Source organism: Eleginops maclovinus, chromosome 23, assembly GCF_036324505.1.
Source record: "Eleginops maclovinus isolate JMC-PN-2008 ecotype Puerto Natales chromosome 23, JC_Emac_rtc_rv5, whole genome shotgun sequence".
NCBI classification, from domain to species: domain Eukaryota; kingdom Metazoa; phylum Chordata; class Actinopteri; order Perciformes; family Eleginopidae; genus Eleginops; species Eleginops maclovinus.
Genome location: NC_086371.1, coordinates 24,862,596 through 24,880,674, shown reverse-complemented (window position 1 = coordinate 24,880,674; position 18,079 = coordinate 24,862,596). Strand labels below are relative to the sequence as shown.

The 18,079-nt window shown below is 44.4% G+C and overlaps 1 protein-coding gene across 7 annotated transcripts; it reads right to left on the bottom strand.

Moving 5' to 3' along the window:
• ccdc142 (coiled-coil domain containing 142) lies at window positions 1-17,826 on the bottom strand. Of its 7 annotated transcripts, XM_063875897.1 has the most exons (19): window positions 17,717-17,819; window positions 17,472-17,545; window positions 16,488-16,560; window positions 15,888-15,928; window positions 15,150-15,195; window positions 14,677-14,924; window positions 14,358-14,582; window positions 11,866-13,139; window positions 10,838-11,115; window positions 9,595-9,681; window positions 8,920-9,096; window positions 7,194-7,345; window positions 4,455-4,607; window positions 3,732-3,846; window positions 2,407-2,584; window positions 1,564-1,674; window positions 1,303-1,403; window positions 915-1,080; window positions 1-249 (listed from the first exon to the last, which is right to left on the bottom strand). In XM_063875897.1, exons 3-19 carry the CDS (start codon window positions 16,540-16,542, stop codon window positions 141-143), a joined length of 3,516 nt encoding a protein of 1,171 aa, XP_063731967.1. In that variant the 5' UTR covers window positions 16,543-16,560; window positions 17,472-17,545; window positions 17,717-17,819; the 3' UTR covers window positions 1-140. The 7 variants fall into 7 exon arrangements, with proteins under 7 accessions (XP_063731967.1, XP_063731964.1, XP_063731963.1 ...); XM_063875894.1 differs by having other exon boundaries at window positions 17,173-17,826; XM_063875893.1 differs by having other exon boundaries at window positions 17,467-17,826.
• Window positions 17,827-18,079: the final 253 nt, after the last annotated feature.

Genomic DNA, 18,079 nt, shown 5'->3' with positions numbered 1-18,079 from the left:
AAGTGGTAAAACAAGTATTTTATATATTTTAAAATAAATTATTACATCTTCTTTACATCATTCCAAATCAACCTTTCACATTCTTATTTGCAAAAGATATTCACAACCAAAAGTAAATCATGGTGAACATGTCAAACTGTTCAGGGCTCGGTCTTGCAGAGGCAGTGCAGGCCCGGCAGCCTCCAGCGGCGGGCGCTGCTGTGGATCCTCAGCTCCAGCCACTCCCGCTGAGCAAAACCCAGAGCGGCACTGAGAGCACAACAGGGGGACAGTTTCATCACAACAGCACACACACGTTTGACTGAACACGCCAACAACACGTCACCTTCCTCCGAGGCACCGCCCTAACGCAGTGCCCCTGTGTTGTTGTTGCTGTGTAATATTGGTGTTAGGTCACCTGTTATGCAAAATCCACTTTCTGATGTCTTTTCTGCATAAACATGTGTCCCCTCTGTGTTAAGACACTCTGAAAGTCTCAGGAACAAAGACCCCCTCTCTTCCTGTCCTGATCCATCTCTATAAGAACCTGTCTGAAAATCAGCTGATCAGAGTTTGGTCACCTTGTGATGTCACTATGTTTTTTTTTAGGTTGTGCAACCATTAGCCAATAACCAACCAATGTAACCCCCCCCCCCCCCACACACACACCTTATCACCTGAGTCTACTCGTAGAGCACCATTGTGTTTTTAAACCAATCACTTCTCAGAGGTGCGTGGCCAGCAGCAGTTCATTAGCATTTAAAGCTACAGACTCAGAATCAGCACTTTAGGAACAGGGCTGAAACAGAGGGGTTTATGGGATGCTGCAATGATCTGTTTGGTGTTTCAGCCAATCAGAGACAGGTTCTGTATTTATCTGAGACCTGGGATATACTGTTGAAGAGGAGTATATTAGGGGACCTTTAAAGCATTACCTGGGGGCGAGGTAGGGCTCTCCAGGGGAGGAGGGGTTCAGCGGAGGGAGGTCAGAGTTCACTACTGAAGGATCACACTGGGTCAGCTCCTCCCCCTCCATGCTCCTCAGGTTGGTGATACTGCTCCCCACCGCTGTGTCCATGCTGTCTCTGCTGCTGGCCGGGCCTGTACACACACACACACAGCCTGCTGACACACACTCTCCTCCTTATCACACCAGTCACAGAACCATTCCAGTCTCCAGCACGTACTCCAGGAAAATTAAACTTTATGACTGGGTCTGGCTCTGGAGGTGGGGTTCTTTATGTCCTACTTAAGCCTCACGTGTGGGTCTGGGCTCAGAAGGTCAACGGGGTCTGACTCCAAGACTTCCTAAGTGATACTCACAGCAGCGAGTGAACGGCTCCCAGGCTCGGGGCCGCAGGTATGGCTTGGCATGCGGCTGCTGGAGCAGGCACATCACGGCTGAGTCCACCTGCTGGAACACCCTGCACACAGATTAAATGATTTAATTTATTGGAGCCAATAACCACTTAAAGCAACCGTCTCTTCCCTTGAATCGTGCTACTAGTTGAATAAGTAATAAGAGCTTGTTGAGGGGTCAGGAATAGCTATATAAAGAGCGGCTTATGAGACAGATGGTGGTACCGGAGGCTGAGCAGGCGCTGGTGGAGTTCTGCTGACAGACCGTATCTGTCAGACTGGATCAGCTCTCTGATGGAGTCAAAGTCCTGCTTCAGCTGGAGAGCCCCCTGCACACTGAGGATGGGGGGGGAGTTGATATTGTTAAGTGATATACACATACTGTATACAAACGCATATGCATACATACATGGTAAACGGACTGTATTTATCAGGTCATCATTCACAATGAACATGTACACACAGTGAAGGAAGTAAGTATTTGATCCCCTGCCAATGGTGTAAGTTTGCTCACTTACAAAGAAATGAACAGTATAGAGGATTTTGAGAGAATCTGCAGAGAGGAAGGGACCAAAATCCCTCCTGAGATGTGAGCAAACCTGGTGACCAACTACAGGAAACATCTGACCTCTGTGCTGTCCAACAAGGCTTTCTCCATCAAGAACTAAGGCCTGTTCTGCAAGGGGATCAAATACTTATTCCCACAAATAAACGAAACCAATTTATATCTTTTTATTTCTACATGTTCTTTTTTATAGTTTGTCTCTCACTGTGAAAATAAAACTACCATTAAAAGTATAGACTGTTCATTTCTTTGGAAGTGGACAAACTCACAAAATTGGCAGGGGATCGAATACTTAGTTCCTTCATGAATATGTAATGTAAGAAGTATTCTATGATTACATTGACATTTCCATTCCAAAGCATTATTATTTATTGGCCTTTAGTTTTATCCAACAGTGATTAAAGAGAGGGGGGGTGTGAGAGGAAACACAGATCAAACGGCTCTAGGGTGTCGTTTGGTTGATAACATGGTGCTGGGGGGGGGAATTGGTGTGTGAAGCATACCTGAATTTGATCCTCTGTTTCAGGATGTGTTCCATCCATGCCTCCATGAAGGCTGTGGTGGTGATACTCAGGGCCTGGACACGGGCATCCTCAGAAAGTGGAGCCACGCCCTCTAACACCTGGCCAATCACAGTCTGAGCGGCCTGCGACACATACTCACTGGGGCTGCTGGGAAAACCTGCACAGCAACAGCGAAATACACAATCCAACGCTGTTTTAGAGGTTCCTCTTATACATGATGTTCAAAAAGCACTGTACAAATACAGAATGTTATTATTTTAAATGATGCATGGGATGGCCCCTTTATTCTCACTGAAGCAAAATGCACTTACCCTTAAGCTTTATACCTGTATTATATATTCTATACTGAACCGCATGAATCACTGACCAGTATTCTGAGTGCTGAGTCTGTCAGGAATATATTATTTTCCTAATAACGGGCATGTGTGTTGCTGTGGACAGGGGACTGAAACCCAGCTACCCTGTCAGCACCGGCTCTGAGACGTTAGCACGCAGAACACGTCTAAATCAGGAAACAGAGCGGCCATGTTGGCTCACTACAGGACAACTCTGTATGCTTTCTTTCGCCAAGACAAAGAACATCCGTTTGTCAAGGCCCAGGTAACTCTGTCCTCTAAACTTTTGTGTCCAGGCTTTGTTTATGTTGTTTACTTATCTTCTTATTTTTCAACCCTGTTGTGTGACTGTTTTCCTTTTTGTTCCCCGACGGCCCCTCGTCCCTATTGTAAAGCGTCCTTGGGTCTCATAAAAGGCGATTGGTAAATCCAAGTTGTTATTATTATTAGAATTATTATTTAGAGAGCGAGCTTGTGTGTGTGTGTGTGTGTGTGTGTGTGTGTGTGGTTTACTTTTGTCTTTACTAGTGTGGTACAGGTGGTACATGGGGCAAAAAACTGCGGCATTTTAATTACATCTCTATATTGTTGGCCTTTACTGCAGCTGGAGCATACACTCATAAAGGGCTTTGACTTTACTAAGTCCAGAACACTTTCATGGGAGCGTTTGCACTCATGATGCGCACTCTGTAATGTTGCTACAGCAAACGTCACACATGCTCATTCCAAACACGACTGCACTAACTATCTTAAACGGCCAGGTGCTTTTATTCACTGATGATGTAGATTGCATCTTTTAGAGTTTGCTTTTCCATTCTCTTATGTTAAAATGTTAAAACAAAAGAGAATATGTGCCAAAGCAATCAAGAGAGTGTGTGTAGTCTTTAGTTCCAAGGCAAGTTTACAGCGGCTGAAGTTGTATCCTCTGTAAACATAGACTTAAGATCAACAGCAGTCAGAGGTGAGCACCTGTCCGGAGGCTGGGTCTCCAGTGTCCAGCAGAGGGCATGGTCTGCTCAAAGATCTCCCCTGACATCCTCTTGCAGTCGCTGGAGAAGGTATGCAGCAGCCGAGAGGAGAAAGTCTGCAGGAGAGAGCAGCGGGATCACGTTACACACACACACACACCCTTTGCTTTGCAGGGGGCCAAACACTGGCACCATGAAGAAGCGGAAAACATCTGGTCTTTTAAAAGCATTCACACATTACATGCCATGTAGTCCCGTCATAGAAATTCATATCATGTTTTTAGTCAGATGATAAAGCAGGTATGAATAAGCAGTAAGCTTTAGGCTCTCTGTGAGACGCTGCTGAATCTGAGCTGAAAGTGTAGTTTCTTCACACTGTACCTTTTATATTGATTGTATATTAGCTGTTATTTGGCCCTATATAGTGTGTATTTGACAGATCTTTACCTTTCACTGTTAATATGTACAGTATATATTTTATTCTATTTTGAAATGTTTGTTGATTTTCTACTCTTTCATTTTTACAAATATGTTTTTTAACATGGCATCAATACATTAAACCTCATCTCATCTTATTATTACTTGAAATTGCTGAGTAAAAATATGATTCCATTCCATACTGACAGCAAAACTAAGTAGGGCTTTCACTGTGTTGCAAAAATGGAGAAAGGTCAGCCTGCTGAAGAGGTTCTGAAAGCAGTAAAACAAACAGCAGAGGAGTCACCTGCAGCTCGGACACCGCTCTGTCCAGCGCTGCCAGCCGCCGCCTCAGCAGGAGCAGGCTGTGGTTGTGAAGACTGCAGTTTTGGTTACTGTCTAAATGTACCATCAGGGATTTAGTCTGACGCAGCATCGTCTCCAACGACTCTGAGAGCACCTGCACCAGAGGACATCACACACACTTCATTAAACTGGGGCTGATGGATTTTAGGCAAAAACTAGAGCAATATCCAAATCACTGCCGACATTTGGTAAATCTAAATATGAGAAAATAAATATCTGAATGTAGTGTGGAGCTGCAGAGAAGTCCCGGCCTTCAAACGGTATTCTACAGACTTGTTGACAAAATCCTTGTTTGGTACACATGATCTTAAAAACATGAAATAGAAATCCCACCATGAACATTTGAACATGTTGTTTGATTTAGAAGCCCAGACCCCAGCACTGTGAATGCTGGACTGGCTGTCTGAAGGAATTTATAGTGACACAGTTTTTTAGGAACGTCTGTGAGTCTCATGGCAAGTTGAACAGTTTTCAGGCAGCAACACAGCACCAGGGCACAGAGGCATCACACACTACACTTGTGCATAGGCTACATCTGTTGAGCATTTTAGCCTTTGCATCCTAATGTTGAGAATATTAAAAACATAAAGTAACACTAGCCTTTCTATAAAACTATAACAACAATAGATATGAAGACTCTCCATGTTCACTGTACTGCACATTACTACAGTAAACTGTTTTTAATATGACAATATGTTCTTGTATATCTTATTCTATTTACATGTACAGGTGCATCTCAATAGATTAGAATATCGTGGACAAGTTCATTAATTTCATTAAGTCAATACAAAATAAAAAACTCATATTATATGATTCATTACACACTAAGTGAAATCTTTCAAGCCTTTATTTGTCTTAATCTTGATGACTACGGCTTACAGCTAAAGAAAACCCAAACATAAGTATCTCAGAAAATTTGAATATTGTGAAAAAGTTCAATATTGTAGACTCAAGGTGTCACCCTAATCAGCTAACTAACTCCTGCAAAGGTGTCCTGAGCCTTTAAGTGGTTCCTCAATCTGGTTCAGCAGGCTTCACAATCATGGGGAAGACTACTGACTTAGTAGTTGTCCAGAAGACAGTCATTGACACCCTCCACAAGAAGGGTAGGCCTCAAAGGGTCATTGCTAAAGAAGCTGGGTGTTCACAGAGTGCTGTATCCAAGCATATTCATAGAAAGTTGAGTGGTAGGACAAAGTGTGGTAGGAAAAGGTGCTCAAGCAACAGGGATAACCGCAGCCTTGAGAGGATTGTCAAGAAAAGGCCATTCAACAATTTGGGGGAGCTTCACCAGGAATGGACTGAGGCTGGAGTCGTGCATCAAGAGCCACTACGCACAGACGTATCCAGGACATGGACTACCACTGTCACATTCCTCGTGTCAAGCCACTCCTGAACCAGAGACAACGTCAGAAGCGTCTTACCTGGGCTAAGGAGAAAAAGAACAGGTCTATTGCTCAGTGGTCCAAAGTCCTCTTTTCAGATGAAAGTACATTTTGCATTTCATTTGGAAATCAGGGTCCCAGAGTCTGGAGGGAGAGTGGAGAGGCACAGAACCCACGTTGCTTGAAGTCCAGTGTAAAGTTTCCACAGTCAGTGATGATTTGGGGAGCAATGTCCTCTGCTGGTGTTGGTCCACTGTGTTTTTTTAAGTCCAAAGTCAACGCAGCCGTCTAGCAGGAAGTTTCAGAGCACTTCATGCTTCCTTCTTCTGACAAGCTTTGTGGAGATGCTGATTTCATTTTCCAGCAGGACTTGGCACCTGCCCACACTGCCAAAGGCACTAAGACCTGGTTTAATGACCATGGAATTACTGTGCTTGATTGGCCAGCAAACTGGCCTGACCGTAACCCTGTAGAGAATCTATGGGGTATTGTCAAGAAGATGAGACACGAGACCCAAAAATGCAGACGAGCTGAAGGCCGCTGTCAAAGCAACCTGGGCTTCCACAACACCTCAGCAATGCCACAGGCTGATCGCCTCCATGCCGCGTCGCATTGATTCATGCAAAAGGAGGCCCAACCAAGTACTGTGTGCATACACACGAACCTCACTGCAAGAAGGCCGACATTTCTGTATTCAACATCGTTTTATTGGTCTTATGTAATATTCCAATTTTCTGAGATACTGATGTTAGGGTTTTCTTTAGCTGAAAGCCGTTTAGTCAAGATTAAGACAAATAAAGGCTTGAAAGATTTCACTGTGTAATGAATCCATATAATGAGTTAAAAAAATGTAATGGACTTAATGAAATAAATGAACTTTTCCACGATATTCTAATTTATTGCACCTTTATATAGACTCCTGCATTTACTCGGTCACTTTCAACACTCTCTGCATTATTTTGCTTATTTCATTTATTTATTTCCTGACATGTCTTTAGTTTACTTCAGCTGCACTAGTTGCACATCGGTCTGCCACATAACCTGCACTAATTCTATTCTACTCGGTTCATTTGCACTGTTTTTATTTTATTTTTAAATTGGTTTAATTGTTTTATTGTCTATGTTCCATTGTTGGAGGAGCTTGGGTCTTAAGATTTCCATTGCCATATCTACACTGTAGCTTCTGTGCATATACTGTATGATGATATGAGGATAAAGCCTTTGGATCTTTGAATGCATCTTTTGATTCCTGATACAGGAAAGGCTCCTGGTTGATATATGAGGGAGTATCCCACCTTGAGGTCTCCCTGTGAGATGAGCAGGAACTTGTTGAGGCTCCATGAGGACAGGAACTGGTAAGCCTTGGACATGACCCACACTGTGGACAGCTGCACGGTGGCTAACAGCAAGCTAACGGTCTGACCCTGCAGCATGAGCCGTACAGAATCTGGGGGGGAAGACACAGAGAAAGAGAGAGGGTATATTCACTGCCTACTAACGATTTGATCTCAAAGAATATTTCCTCAGTCATTAGTCTGGAAGAAGCGTTAAAGAAGCGTGACTGTCACATCTGAGGAACATTGGGAGAGCTGAGTACAATCACACAACACACAAGACCAGGAGGACAGAGCTTCACACCAGTTTGTCTTTTTTAAGTATATTTAACAAACCTGGGAGGCTGGACTGATGCACTCTGTCATCTCCAGAGGATGAGACTGTTCCCAATCCATGCACACTGTTTGCAAAGGCCCCAGAAGGATTCACTTATAATAAGCCCTGACAATAAATCAATAAACCAGTACATGTTGATCTTCTGGTAAAGGTGCTGCCTTCACTGTCTATGAACAGCTGTTCGTGTTTGGGTCAGACAATGAAGACCATAGAAGGAAATGACATTTTAAGCATCCTTATGCACGGCCTACTTTAAAGCAGAGGAGTATTTCGTTGGTTGGTGTGAAACTGTGGAATTCTCAACAGAATGATTTAAAGAATTGTGTTGAAATGTTTCAGTTAAAGAACTTGTATAAATGAAGAAAAATGGGAATATATGAAGCGGAGTGTGAATAAGTTATGTACTCTGTTCCTGCATTGGTAAAGATTTGTCATGTTGCTGTTCCTTGGTCATGGGATGTTTTGATATGGTTTTGTTTCTTTCCCTTAACGGTCAAGTGGGGACTAAGTCTTTTTTGTACGTTTTGGTCTTCTCTTGTTTTCCTATGACTGTAATGTTTGACTGTGAATAAGAAAACATCTATTTTTTTATTCTGAGAAAGGGGCAGGTGATGAGATTCTTTTCTTGTCCCTGCTCTTTTCCAGGTAGGGTGTGTTACAGAGGCATGTTTTGTAAATAATTGTTATACGTTGAGTTTGTATATTTGATACAGCGTCACATCTGTCCCAAAGGTTGCTCTGTTCCTGTCTCTGCATAGTGATTTTCTCAGGTCTGTGTGTGTTAACCACCTCTTCTGAGGGAAGTGTGGACATTAGTCTCTACCATGTCCCTTTTGTATGATTATTTTGTATTTTGTATGAGGTTGATGTGTGCACAACATCTGACTATAACTATTGTAAGAGACAGTTTCCTTATAATGGGTATTTGGTAAATAAAGGTGAAATAAATCTTCATCACAGGAATGACTTGCACTATTTTTCTTACTACAGAGGTTTCTTGGATGAAAATAACATAAAAACACCTGAGTGAGGTCTCTTCTAAATGAAACTGCAAAATCTTCATGTTTCTCTTCTATTCAGGAGGATAATAGATAATAGTTTAAGAACAGGGAAACATATATGGGATCCAGAGATTGGACGGGTTAAAGAGTCAGTAAAAACAAGAGCTGTGTAAAGGGGCTTTAATCCCTGATCACTCACACACCAACCATATCACTAGCTTTACATAGAAACTATGGCTAACCAAGGCAGTGTGTGTGTGTGTGTGTGTGTGTGTGTGTGTGTGTGTGTGTGTGTGTGTGTGTGTGTGTGTGTGTGTGTGTGTGTGTGTGTGTGTGTGTGTGTGTCCACCTGAGGCCATGCTTTTTGAGTGAAGGCCACACACTGATGACAGGAGAGGAGGGGGCAGCAGCAGGAAGTGCCTCATGGTCTCTGACATCATCACATCTCCATCACGCTCAGGTGACGGCTGATTCACGACCGCCAGACACTTATCTTTCAGAGCGGAACCCAGACTCCTGCACAACACTTAAGAAAGAGCAACAGTGTGAACCAGTGAGAAAGGTTTGTTTCCAAAAACACAATTTAAGTTGCAGAAAGCCGCAGTGTGATGTTCAAATGTATGAACATCTTCCGGTTTAAGGAAATGTATAAAGAAAGGAGAATTGGACAGTATGAAGACATCAGGTAACCTGTTTGGCTGATGTCAGATCGTTGTGTTGGCTGTTGAGTGAGTTTTTGGTTCCATATCACTAAGTATTGAGCAGCTGTGACTGACAGAACATACATTTGAACTTTAATTCTTTTTAAAAGGGGCACATCCGATAAGATGTTCTTCTCCCTGCTAACCCTAACCAAAAGTGTACATTTTTAGTTTTATAATAATGGCCATGTGTGGAATGAACTTATAAATACATAAATAACTTATACTGATCACCGAATATACAAAATGACATCAAATATAGGAATGCTTCACAACATACAGTTAGTGTGAAAAAAGATGAAAACGTGTGTGTGTGTGCTTACCATTGTTCCACTGAGCATGTGCTGTGACCACTAACACATAGAGACTGAAGTCCTGAAGCATGCTCCTGCACTCCTCAGGGATCAGATCTGCAACACAGCACAGGGTCATCATGGAGACTGAACAGATCATTGCTCTATGAGAAACCACTCAAGTTGTATCCATCCCCTAACAGTTGCTGGGGTAACAACATAACTAGCATAACCTAATGGGGTAGTAACTCAAATGTTACAACTACAGTTTCTTTTCTATTGCTTAAACTGATTTTTGAAATCATGGCTCATTTTCTCAAAACACTTCACACGATTCCCAAAACCCCCCAGAGTGCCAAACACCTCTCATATCCTGCAGCATGAAGCAATGCACTCAAAACTGCATAAACACCAAAACCAGACTTTAGGAGCAAATGGCACACACTTCATTTATAGTACACAGCTCTTCAGATCTGTCCAACCAACCACACCCTGCTCTACTCAATCTAACGTGCTACGGCTGCATTTGACCTCCTGCTAGGTCTGGCTGCAGCTCCTCATGCACCTGGAGGCCTTACGCTCACACAGCTTCCGCCGTTACGCTGCAAATAACTGTTCAACTGACTTCAGTCATCCCCCCTCTCCTATCCCCCCCTCTCTTATCCTCCCTGCACCTCCACCTCTTGCTGCTGTCCATATATCCATTGTTGTTACGAGTAGCCTTTTTCTAGGGCTTACATCCTGATTGATGAGTCAACAATAATTGGTTGTTAGTTGGTCCATGTGTGTAGCAAGTTTAATGGCAGTGTTCTGCCAATGGCAAACAAGTGAATCTGTCAGATTTCTGTGACAAATTGGGTGCGGAGCTGAATGTTTGGAGTTTTGGAGATCTGAGTATCACTTTAAATAATTATGATTTATGTGCCTGAAAGAAACTAACTTCATAAAGTGAGAAACTGTTTTAAGAGTTCCTGAGTGAAAGAACACCCAACAACATCAGCATGTGGTAGAGACGATCACAAGGTAGCCCCCCCAGAGCATACCCTGACTATTTATTTGACCTGTGAATGGGACAATGAACATCATGCTGTATTAAAGGAGACTTGGAACTACTGACAGACTATACATTCATGAGTAAATTGTACTGATGATGTATCAAGTGAGAAGTAGCACTCAGTTTTGCACTGGCTCCACCTCTCTGGGGCTGCTTGTTGGTCAGACCCGCTGTGTTAGCACTTCCACAGCGTTAACACACTGGACATCATCTTCTTACCTGTGTTTGCAGCGTGCCTCATGCTGTGCAGGATGTGGAACCCTGCAAGTGTGTCCTGGAGGTTGATGCTCCCTGCAGTGCGTCCTGCAGCCGGCACATGCAGCTGCAGCCGCAGGGCCTTGCTGCACAGCGTCCACAGTAGGCTGCGGTACTGTCCACACACATCGGCCAACACCACAGACTGATCCACGTCCAGCCACTGAACCGAGTGAGGCCAGCGTACTCCATCTGCGGTCCCCTCTGCACCCACAGGCTCCTCCTTCTCCGGGACCCCATCCCTTCCAAAACAAACACTCAGTTATCACACATGCACTGCTGACAACAAAACCTGCATCCCATTCAGGCCACAGTGCTGCTGGTAACCCGGAGACATTACACCCATGAGGTCAGAGAAACAATGTCCTCCTGCTCACATTTAGGTAAACATCATTAACATTGTCAAACACTTTAACGTAATTATTTCTGCCTTATTGATAGATGTGGAGTTGAAAGGGGGGGTTAGAACGCCAGCTGCTGGAGTGATGGGAGTGGCTCAGCCAGAGACCAGACAGCTGATCGGAATCAGGTAATGAGTCTCTAAATAAAAGCGTGCTATAACCTGGTTCTGGTCTGTTTTTGCAGTAGGCTGGGTCCTGGGAGGGCGTGCTGGCCTCAAGATGGACGTTGTCAGCGAACCCTGTACAGCTGTCGTTTATTTGACCGAGTGTGTTAGAGACTCATTACGTGATTCCGATCAGCTGTCTGGTCTCCGGCCGAGCCACTCCCATCACTCCAACAGGCGGCGCTCTAACCGCCCCCCCGCTGCCACAGGGATCTGTTATGCGCAGAAGTTAAAAATATGTTAAATTTTGTTTAAATAAACTTTGTATCAGTCTGTCTCTGTTTTACATGTTGAACCCTGAACGCTGAGGACTGGACTTTGAGGAGAGTATCTAAAGCGCGTCTTCTCTATGCTTTGAATAAACTCCTGTAACAGAAGTGCACGAGCGGTTCACACCCCGGACACCAGCTGTTATTCCTGACATTACCTGACAGCAACTTCTGGCTGGGTGGTTATTTCCAGTTCAGCCCATTCCTGCGGACCCTCCACAGGTTGGTCTTTGTTCAGTTCTGTGATCACACTATTCCATTCTGCTGAACCGGCTGCGTTTATGACTGGAGCAGGTACAGTCCTCAGCTCAGCCTTCCCATTGGCTGATAACACTTCTGCTGCGGGGGGAGGGAGCAGCTGCTCAGCTCCAGGTGTGGCTGCATGTGAGACCAGTGGAGCCAGCAGCTCATTGGACGAGAGAAGCACCTGAAACAGAAGCTCCACTGAGGACTGGTCCTGTCGGCAGAGCCCTGACAGGGAGGGGGGCTGGACAGGGGCTGGGGGGAGGGAGATGACCGGCAATTGTTGTTCTGAGCGGGTCTGTCTTGCTACATGTGCTTTGGATAACCTTAAAGCATTCTCACTGGTTGGGGGGGTGTCTGTGTGGCGTTTGTCAAAGCACTCAGGCCTGTGGTGGAAAGGGGGGGCCTTGGCTTGAACAGGATGGGGGTTCTCAGGGAATGTTCTGTCTCCATGGAGGTCAGGGATGTAAACAGGAAGGGTGTGATGGCATCTGTGATGACAAGATGACTGCAGGAGGGGAGGAGGATCGGTGGAGAAGAGAGGAGAGGAGGTGGGGTAGGTTTGCTGCAGCTGCTCCCAGGTCAACTCAGGTCTTAGTTCAGAGGTCCTGCAGCGGGGCCCGGACCCCCGACTGGCTGAGCTCTGACAACAGGCCTCCCGGGGGGGTTGGACCTGACAGATGTGAGTGTGTTCAGAAGCCATGCACAGCAGCTGCTGGGCGGCCACGTCTGCCTGATGCACGGCTAAAATCTTCATCAGCTCTTTGAGAGAGAAGGCAGCAGGATGATGCTCCCTGCCGCTGGGCTGCAGGGGGGAGTACTGAGCCTGCTGTAACACTGCAGTCCTCAGCTGGGTGGCGCTGTGCTGCGCTCTCTGCTCTCCCACCGCCTGGTTATACAGCTCAGTGCCAGCCAGGATGTCCTGCAGGACCTCCCGGGGGACACAGGGGACCTCAGCGTGGGCCACAGCACACAGCATGGCATGCACATACTGCTGCATCAGAAGCAGCGCCTGCACACCCAGCAGCTCCAGGGTCCCTCGAACCTCCAGCAGCAGTTTGGACTGCGGGCTCAGAGCCGCTCTCAGGAGGGGGTCATGCTGGACTCTGGAGAACAGACAGGACCAGTGGCTGAGGTGGACCCTCAGCTCCTGACTCAGCGAGCCGAGTCCCCCCTGGACGGAAGAGCTCTGGGGGGAGAGAAGGTTTGTGTTTGTGATTAGTGGCAGAAGTACCGATACATTATATCTGAAAATACTCCAAGAATCCACATTCAAAATCTCACTAAAGTAAAAGTACAATGGTGCTGTATGGTGGCCTCCATATGTTAGATATTATTATATATACAGACGTGGACAAAGTTGTTGGTACCCTTCCGTTAAAATAAGAAAAACCAACAATGGTCACTGAAATAACAAAAGTAATAATAAATAAAAAACGAATGAAAATCAGACATTGCTTTTGAATTGTGGTTGTCTGGTTTTCATTTGTTATTTTTTAATACATTTTTATTTCTTTAACGGAAGTGTACCAACAATTTCATCCACGTCTGTGTGACCTTTACAGGTTGTTAACATTGTAGCATCAGGTGGCATTTTACTGCTGTAGTCAAACAAAGTTCTGATATACAAATGATTGTTCGGCTTTGCGTCTTAGCTTTTTGTATATTCATCTTTATCTTTAGTGTTGTATTTAAAGTATTTCAGCAACATTTTTAAGCATTATCTAAATAAAAAGGGAGGCAGTGGCTCAGTCTGTAGGGACCTGGACTTTGGTCCCAAGAATCGCCAGTTCACGTCCCGATTAGACCAAAAACATACGAGGAGGGTGGACTAGTACTGGAGAGGAGCCAGATCACCTCCAAGGCCACTGCCCAGGTGCCCTTGAGCAAGGCACCGAACCCTCAACTGCTTCCTGGCGCAGGCTAAACTGGCTGCCTCTCCGCTCTGGATCTTCACAAAATGCATGTGCATGTGTGCATATAACTGTGTGTTTAACTGTATTGTATGTAACTTTGCATGTGCGTGCATAAAAAATAAAAACACACAGAGTGGAAAACTGAATTTCCCCTTCAGGGGATCAACAAAGTTTCATCTGATCTTAAATCTGAAAGGAAACTAAAGCTGTAGAATAGAAATAGGATGCCACCCCGCACTTAAAGGGAACAGGTTTTTAAGCAATATTTAATAATTAATGCAATAAAAAATCCCCCCTACGTTCAGTCATTCTGAAAGGGGAAATTAGCTATAGAGATCGTTTTTTGTACCAGGCTGTGAACATGTTTCTATCTGCTGTAAAGTGGGTCGCCTCAAGTTGAACTGAAACTTTCTCAGACCTGGAGGCTGAAGCTTAAATGAAAAACCTGATTACATTTTCACAGACACTCTGGACCTGCAGTTCAGCCTGACCTGGTTAAGTGTCAGGTGTGAGTTCTTCCGCTGTTCCTCCAGCAGGTGGCGCACTCTGGAGATGAAAGCTGCCGTGAGGCGGGCCCTCCTGGTGTACTCGTGTACGAAGAGCAGCAGGGCCCGCTGCTCCAGGAGCCTCCACAGAGCTGTGTGGTGTCCCTGCAGCGAGAGAGAGGAGGGCAGGAGGAGCACCCCGCTGTCTGCCGGGAGGCCTTTAACACACACCTGGGGGGGGGGGGGTAAAGGTAATGTTATAATGCTCATTTGTGAAGCCCCACATTCAGCTTCCCTACGATCCCTGGAACTTCTACGATCTTACCCGGGGAGACCCTGTCTGCTCCCTGCCCACCGACTGCCACTGGGGGGCCACAGTCAGAACCACTTGGTGCAGTCGCAGGAGACGAGCGGAGGAGCGGGACACCAGATTGTGAGCGACTACAAAATGTCTCTCTATGTCTTCCTCGTCCTGACGGCCCTGGAACAGCCACTTGAGGCCGGGGTTAAAGGTTCTGAGCAGTGTCTCGGCTCGCTGCAGGGAGCGGGTCAAGGACCTCTGAGACCAGGAACCTGCAGAGGAGAGAACATATTGTGAGGTCACAGAATGCTGAACATGTTTTGCTGTTAGTTTAGCTTGGTTGTGTACCAACTGATCAAAAACTATACTGTAGCATGTAGTTCTTTGAGTATGAAATGAGTAAATGTATTTTTGGGCTCAATCCTGTTCCGCTGTTCTTCCAGCAGCATGCATGTATGTGCTGACTGATCAATCTGCAGCTATAACATGCACTGTACCATTAGTGATCCCATCCTCGGCAACCATGCAGGGGCTGCATCTCGTCTGAAAGACACAAATGGCAAATTCCAAAATCAAATATTGACAAAAAGTTTAGCTCCTAAAGGAATACTTCACCAACAAAGTGACCTTCAGTTCATTTCCTCACCCTTAGTTACCTTACAAAAGCATGCAGCAGGCACGCTGTGAACCTCGTTCTGGGGGGGTAGTGAGCATGGACTGGATAAAGACACATGGACGGAACAGATGTCTCAAAGTTTGTAAATAAAGCCTCAAAGAGACCATTGCAGCATTATCAGTTTCTCTTGTTTTATTATTTATAAGTTTGTCTTTAAATTAAATGATTTATTGTATTCTATAAACTGCTGACAGCATTTCTCTGCGTTGGAATTCAACAGACACTGGAATGGCTGCCATACATGTAGAGATTGAGATTTATCTTTCCAGAGCTGTATGTTTTTTGTGATTGACTTCGTGATTCAACAAGCCTTTACACGAGCGATTTTGTGAGTGTGCTGCACAGGTCACATGACCCATCACAGCGTCACTGAAAACAGCTGCTGCATTGACCGTAAACCCAATCTATGAGCTGCAGCCTGAGGCACACTGCCCTCTGGGTCCCTCCAGAATGTCTATTACCATATAACAAACAAATAAACAAAGATAATAATATATCAATAAAAATTAAGGGTAATAACCATCATATTTTAAATAGTACATGTCAAAAAAGTACTAACCTGATCCTTTTCGAAGCACAATGCCTCAGAGTTCTCCCGGTCTGAAAGGAGACACACAAGACACACAATCATCAGAACATTTGAAACAAAGACAGCAACAAGTTGACAGCATCACCACCAGAACATCTCTCTGGTGCTCCGCGGGGCTGGGCTGTCTTGCTCGAAATGATACAAACATACGGCCATGTTCCACTGCAACTAAACAACGTGGGGATCATGAACCTTGTGTTGGTCCCACAGTTCCTCCAGAACCATAAGAGTATTAAAAAGTTTATTAAAGTGAGGATTAAACTGTTTAACTGACTGCGGGGGGGGGTTTCAAAGGTCCAACTACTCCTTTGTGTTTGAACCCTAACCATGTTTTATGGAATCCAAACAGACCTTTTTGGCTTTGGCAGGAGTGTTAAGTCCAGCACCGAGGATATTTACTCTGTGGATTTATTCATTTTAAAAGACCTGCCTTATTTTCTCTTCTGTATGTTTACTATTGTTCTTTCAAGTCCTATGTATGTGTGTGTGTGTGTGTGTGTGTGTGTGTGTGTGTGTGTGTGTGTGTGTGTGTGTGTGTGTGTGTGTGTGTGTGTGTGTGTGTGTGATCACCTGTCAGACCAGCCTCTCCAGGGTCTCTCAGTGTCTCTGGGTTGCTGTGCTCCATCCACACACTGCAGCTAAACTGTGAGCAGACAGCACTGGCATCGTTACTGACATTCACAGAATACAGTCACAGTCACTTCTTTAATTATATATTGTTCATATCTATCAGTTATTTATATACTATCATATGAATATATATGCTACTGTAAAATACTGTCCTTTCATAGAATTGTCCAACTTATCTAGAGCATTTTTTATTTATTATTCTTGGCGGTTCAAGTCCTTTCTATTGTAGATATGTATTTATAATTGCTGCTGTTTATAGTTTTTATTTTATTTTCTTGATACATTTTTTCCAACTTTTTTTAATGCCGGATCACACTGTAACTAAATAATTTCCCAATTTGGGATCAATAAAGTATTTATCTATCTTAACAAATGACAACAGATGTCATCATATGTAATGTTTTTTGTAGTATGATGATCAGCAGTACCTTTCACTTTAATTGTGCACTTTTTTTCCCACTACTGATTTTTAGAGGGAAATATTGGTTTAACTAGTAAACTGCAAAAAAGTAGGTAAAGTTAACTTAACCTCGAACAAGAAAAACTACATTAATTCATTAGGAAAATACACACCACAAGGCAAATACAACAGATCTCTCTGTTCGTACTTGAATACATTAGATACCTGCTAATGGTAATATTTCAATCCGAAACGTGTACTTGTTGCTGCATTGTTGGAAGTAATGGATCCATACACTCTTCATCACTGAAGCTGTCGGTGCTGGGGGACTGAGGGTATATCTTCCCAGTGAAGAGGATTTCATTCATTTCACCCTAACGTCAGGTGAGCTTACTGTTCTTCCAGTAGAATGACATTCAAACACACAAAACAGTTCTAACGTTTAGCTCTAGTAACACCTGTGAAAGGAAGTCTCTGCAGCTCATGTTCAATACCACAAATCATGAGGAACATTCTTACTGAACATTAGAAATGGCGTCCAGACGTCCATCCCCGGTGCATGCTGCCCGTTCTGAAGAGATGTCCGCCACCGAGCGGTCTGTTATTGAAGGCTGCTGCTGTTAATACCATGGTTAATGCTCACTCACAACAATGCTGTACAGTAGCAGCACAGTTAGCCCATTCGCAGCTAACGGCTTTTTTGTATCGGTTTGTCAAATTCCTTCTCTGAAACAACTGCCGAAAGCCAAGTATGCCATTACTGACTTACTTCTTTTCTTAGAGGTCCTTGTTAATCCACTGCTCACGAAGGGAGTATGTTTAAAATAGCATTTGCTAGTGAGGCCTGAAAACACAGGATGTAGAAACAGCCAATCAGGAGGAAGGCGTCCTCGGTTGTTATGGTAAACAGGGGAGTTCTCTGGGAAGTGGCCGGGAAAACAGCGCAGAACGTTTCTACACCGGCAGGTGGCAGCAAAGTACACCTGTTCTTCTTCTTTATGTTCTGCTTCTTCACTCCATCTTACTGTGCGATTTACTCCCTGCAATTTCCAGCGTTCATCTTTTTCTCATCAATCCCATTCTTTGGAGATAGCCAACCAAACAACTTCTGCCTGGTCCATTTTCCCCACAG

Excerpts from the sequence above, each read along its gene's own strand:
- ccdc142 (XM_063875892.1), bottom strand. The coding sequence starts at position 16,542 with ATGGAGCACAGCAACCCAGAGACACTGAGAGACCCTGGAGAGGCTGGT. Across the intron at positions 13,140-14,357 it reads CACACCTGACACTTAACCAG|AGCTCTTCCGTCCAGGGGGG; the intron begins GTCAGGCTGAAC and ends CTCTCCCCCCAG. Across the intron at positions 1,081-1,302 it reads GGAGCCGTTCACTCGCTGCT|GCCCGGCCAGCAGCAGAGAC; the intron begins GTGAGTATCACT and ends GTGTGTGTACAG.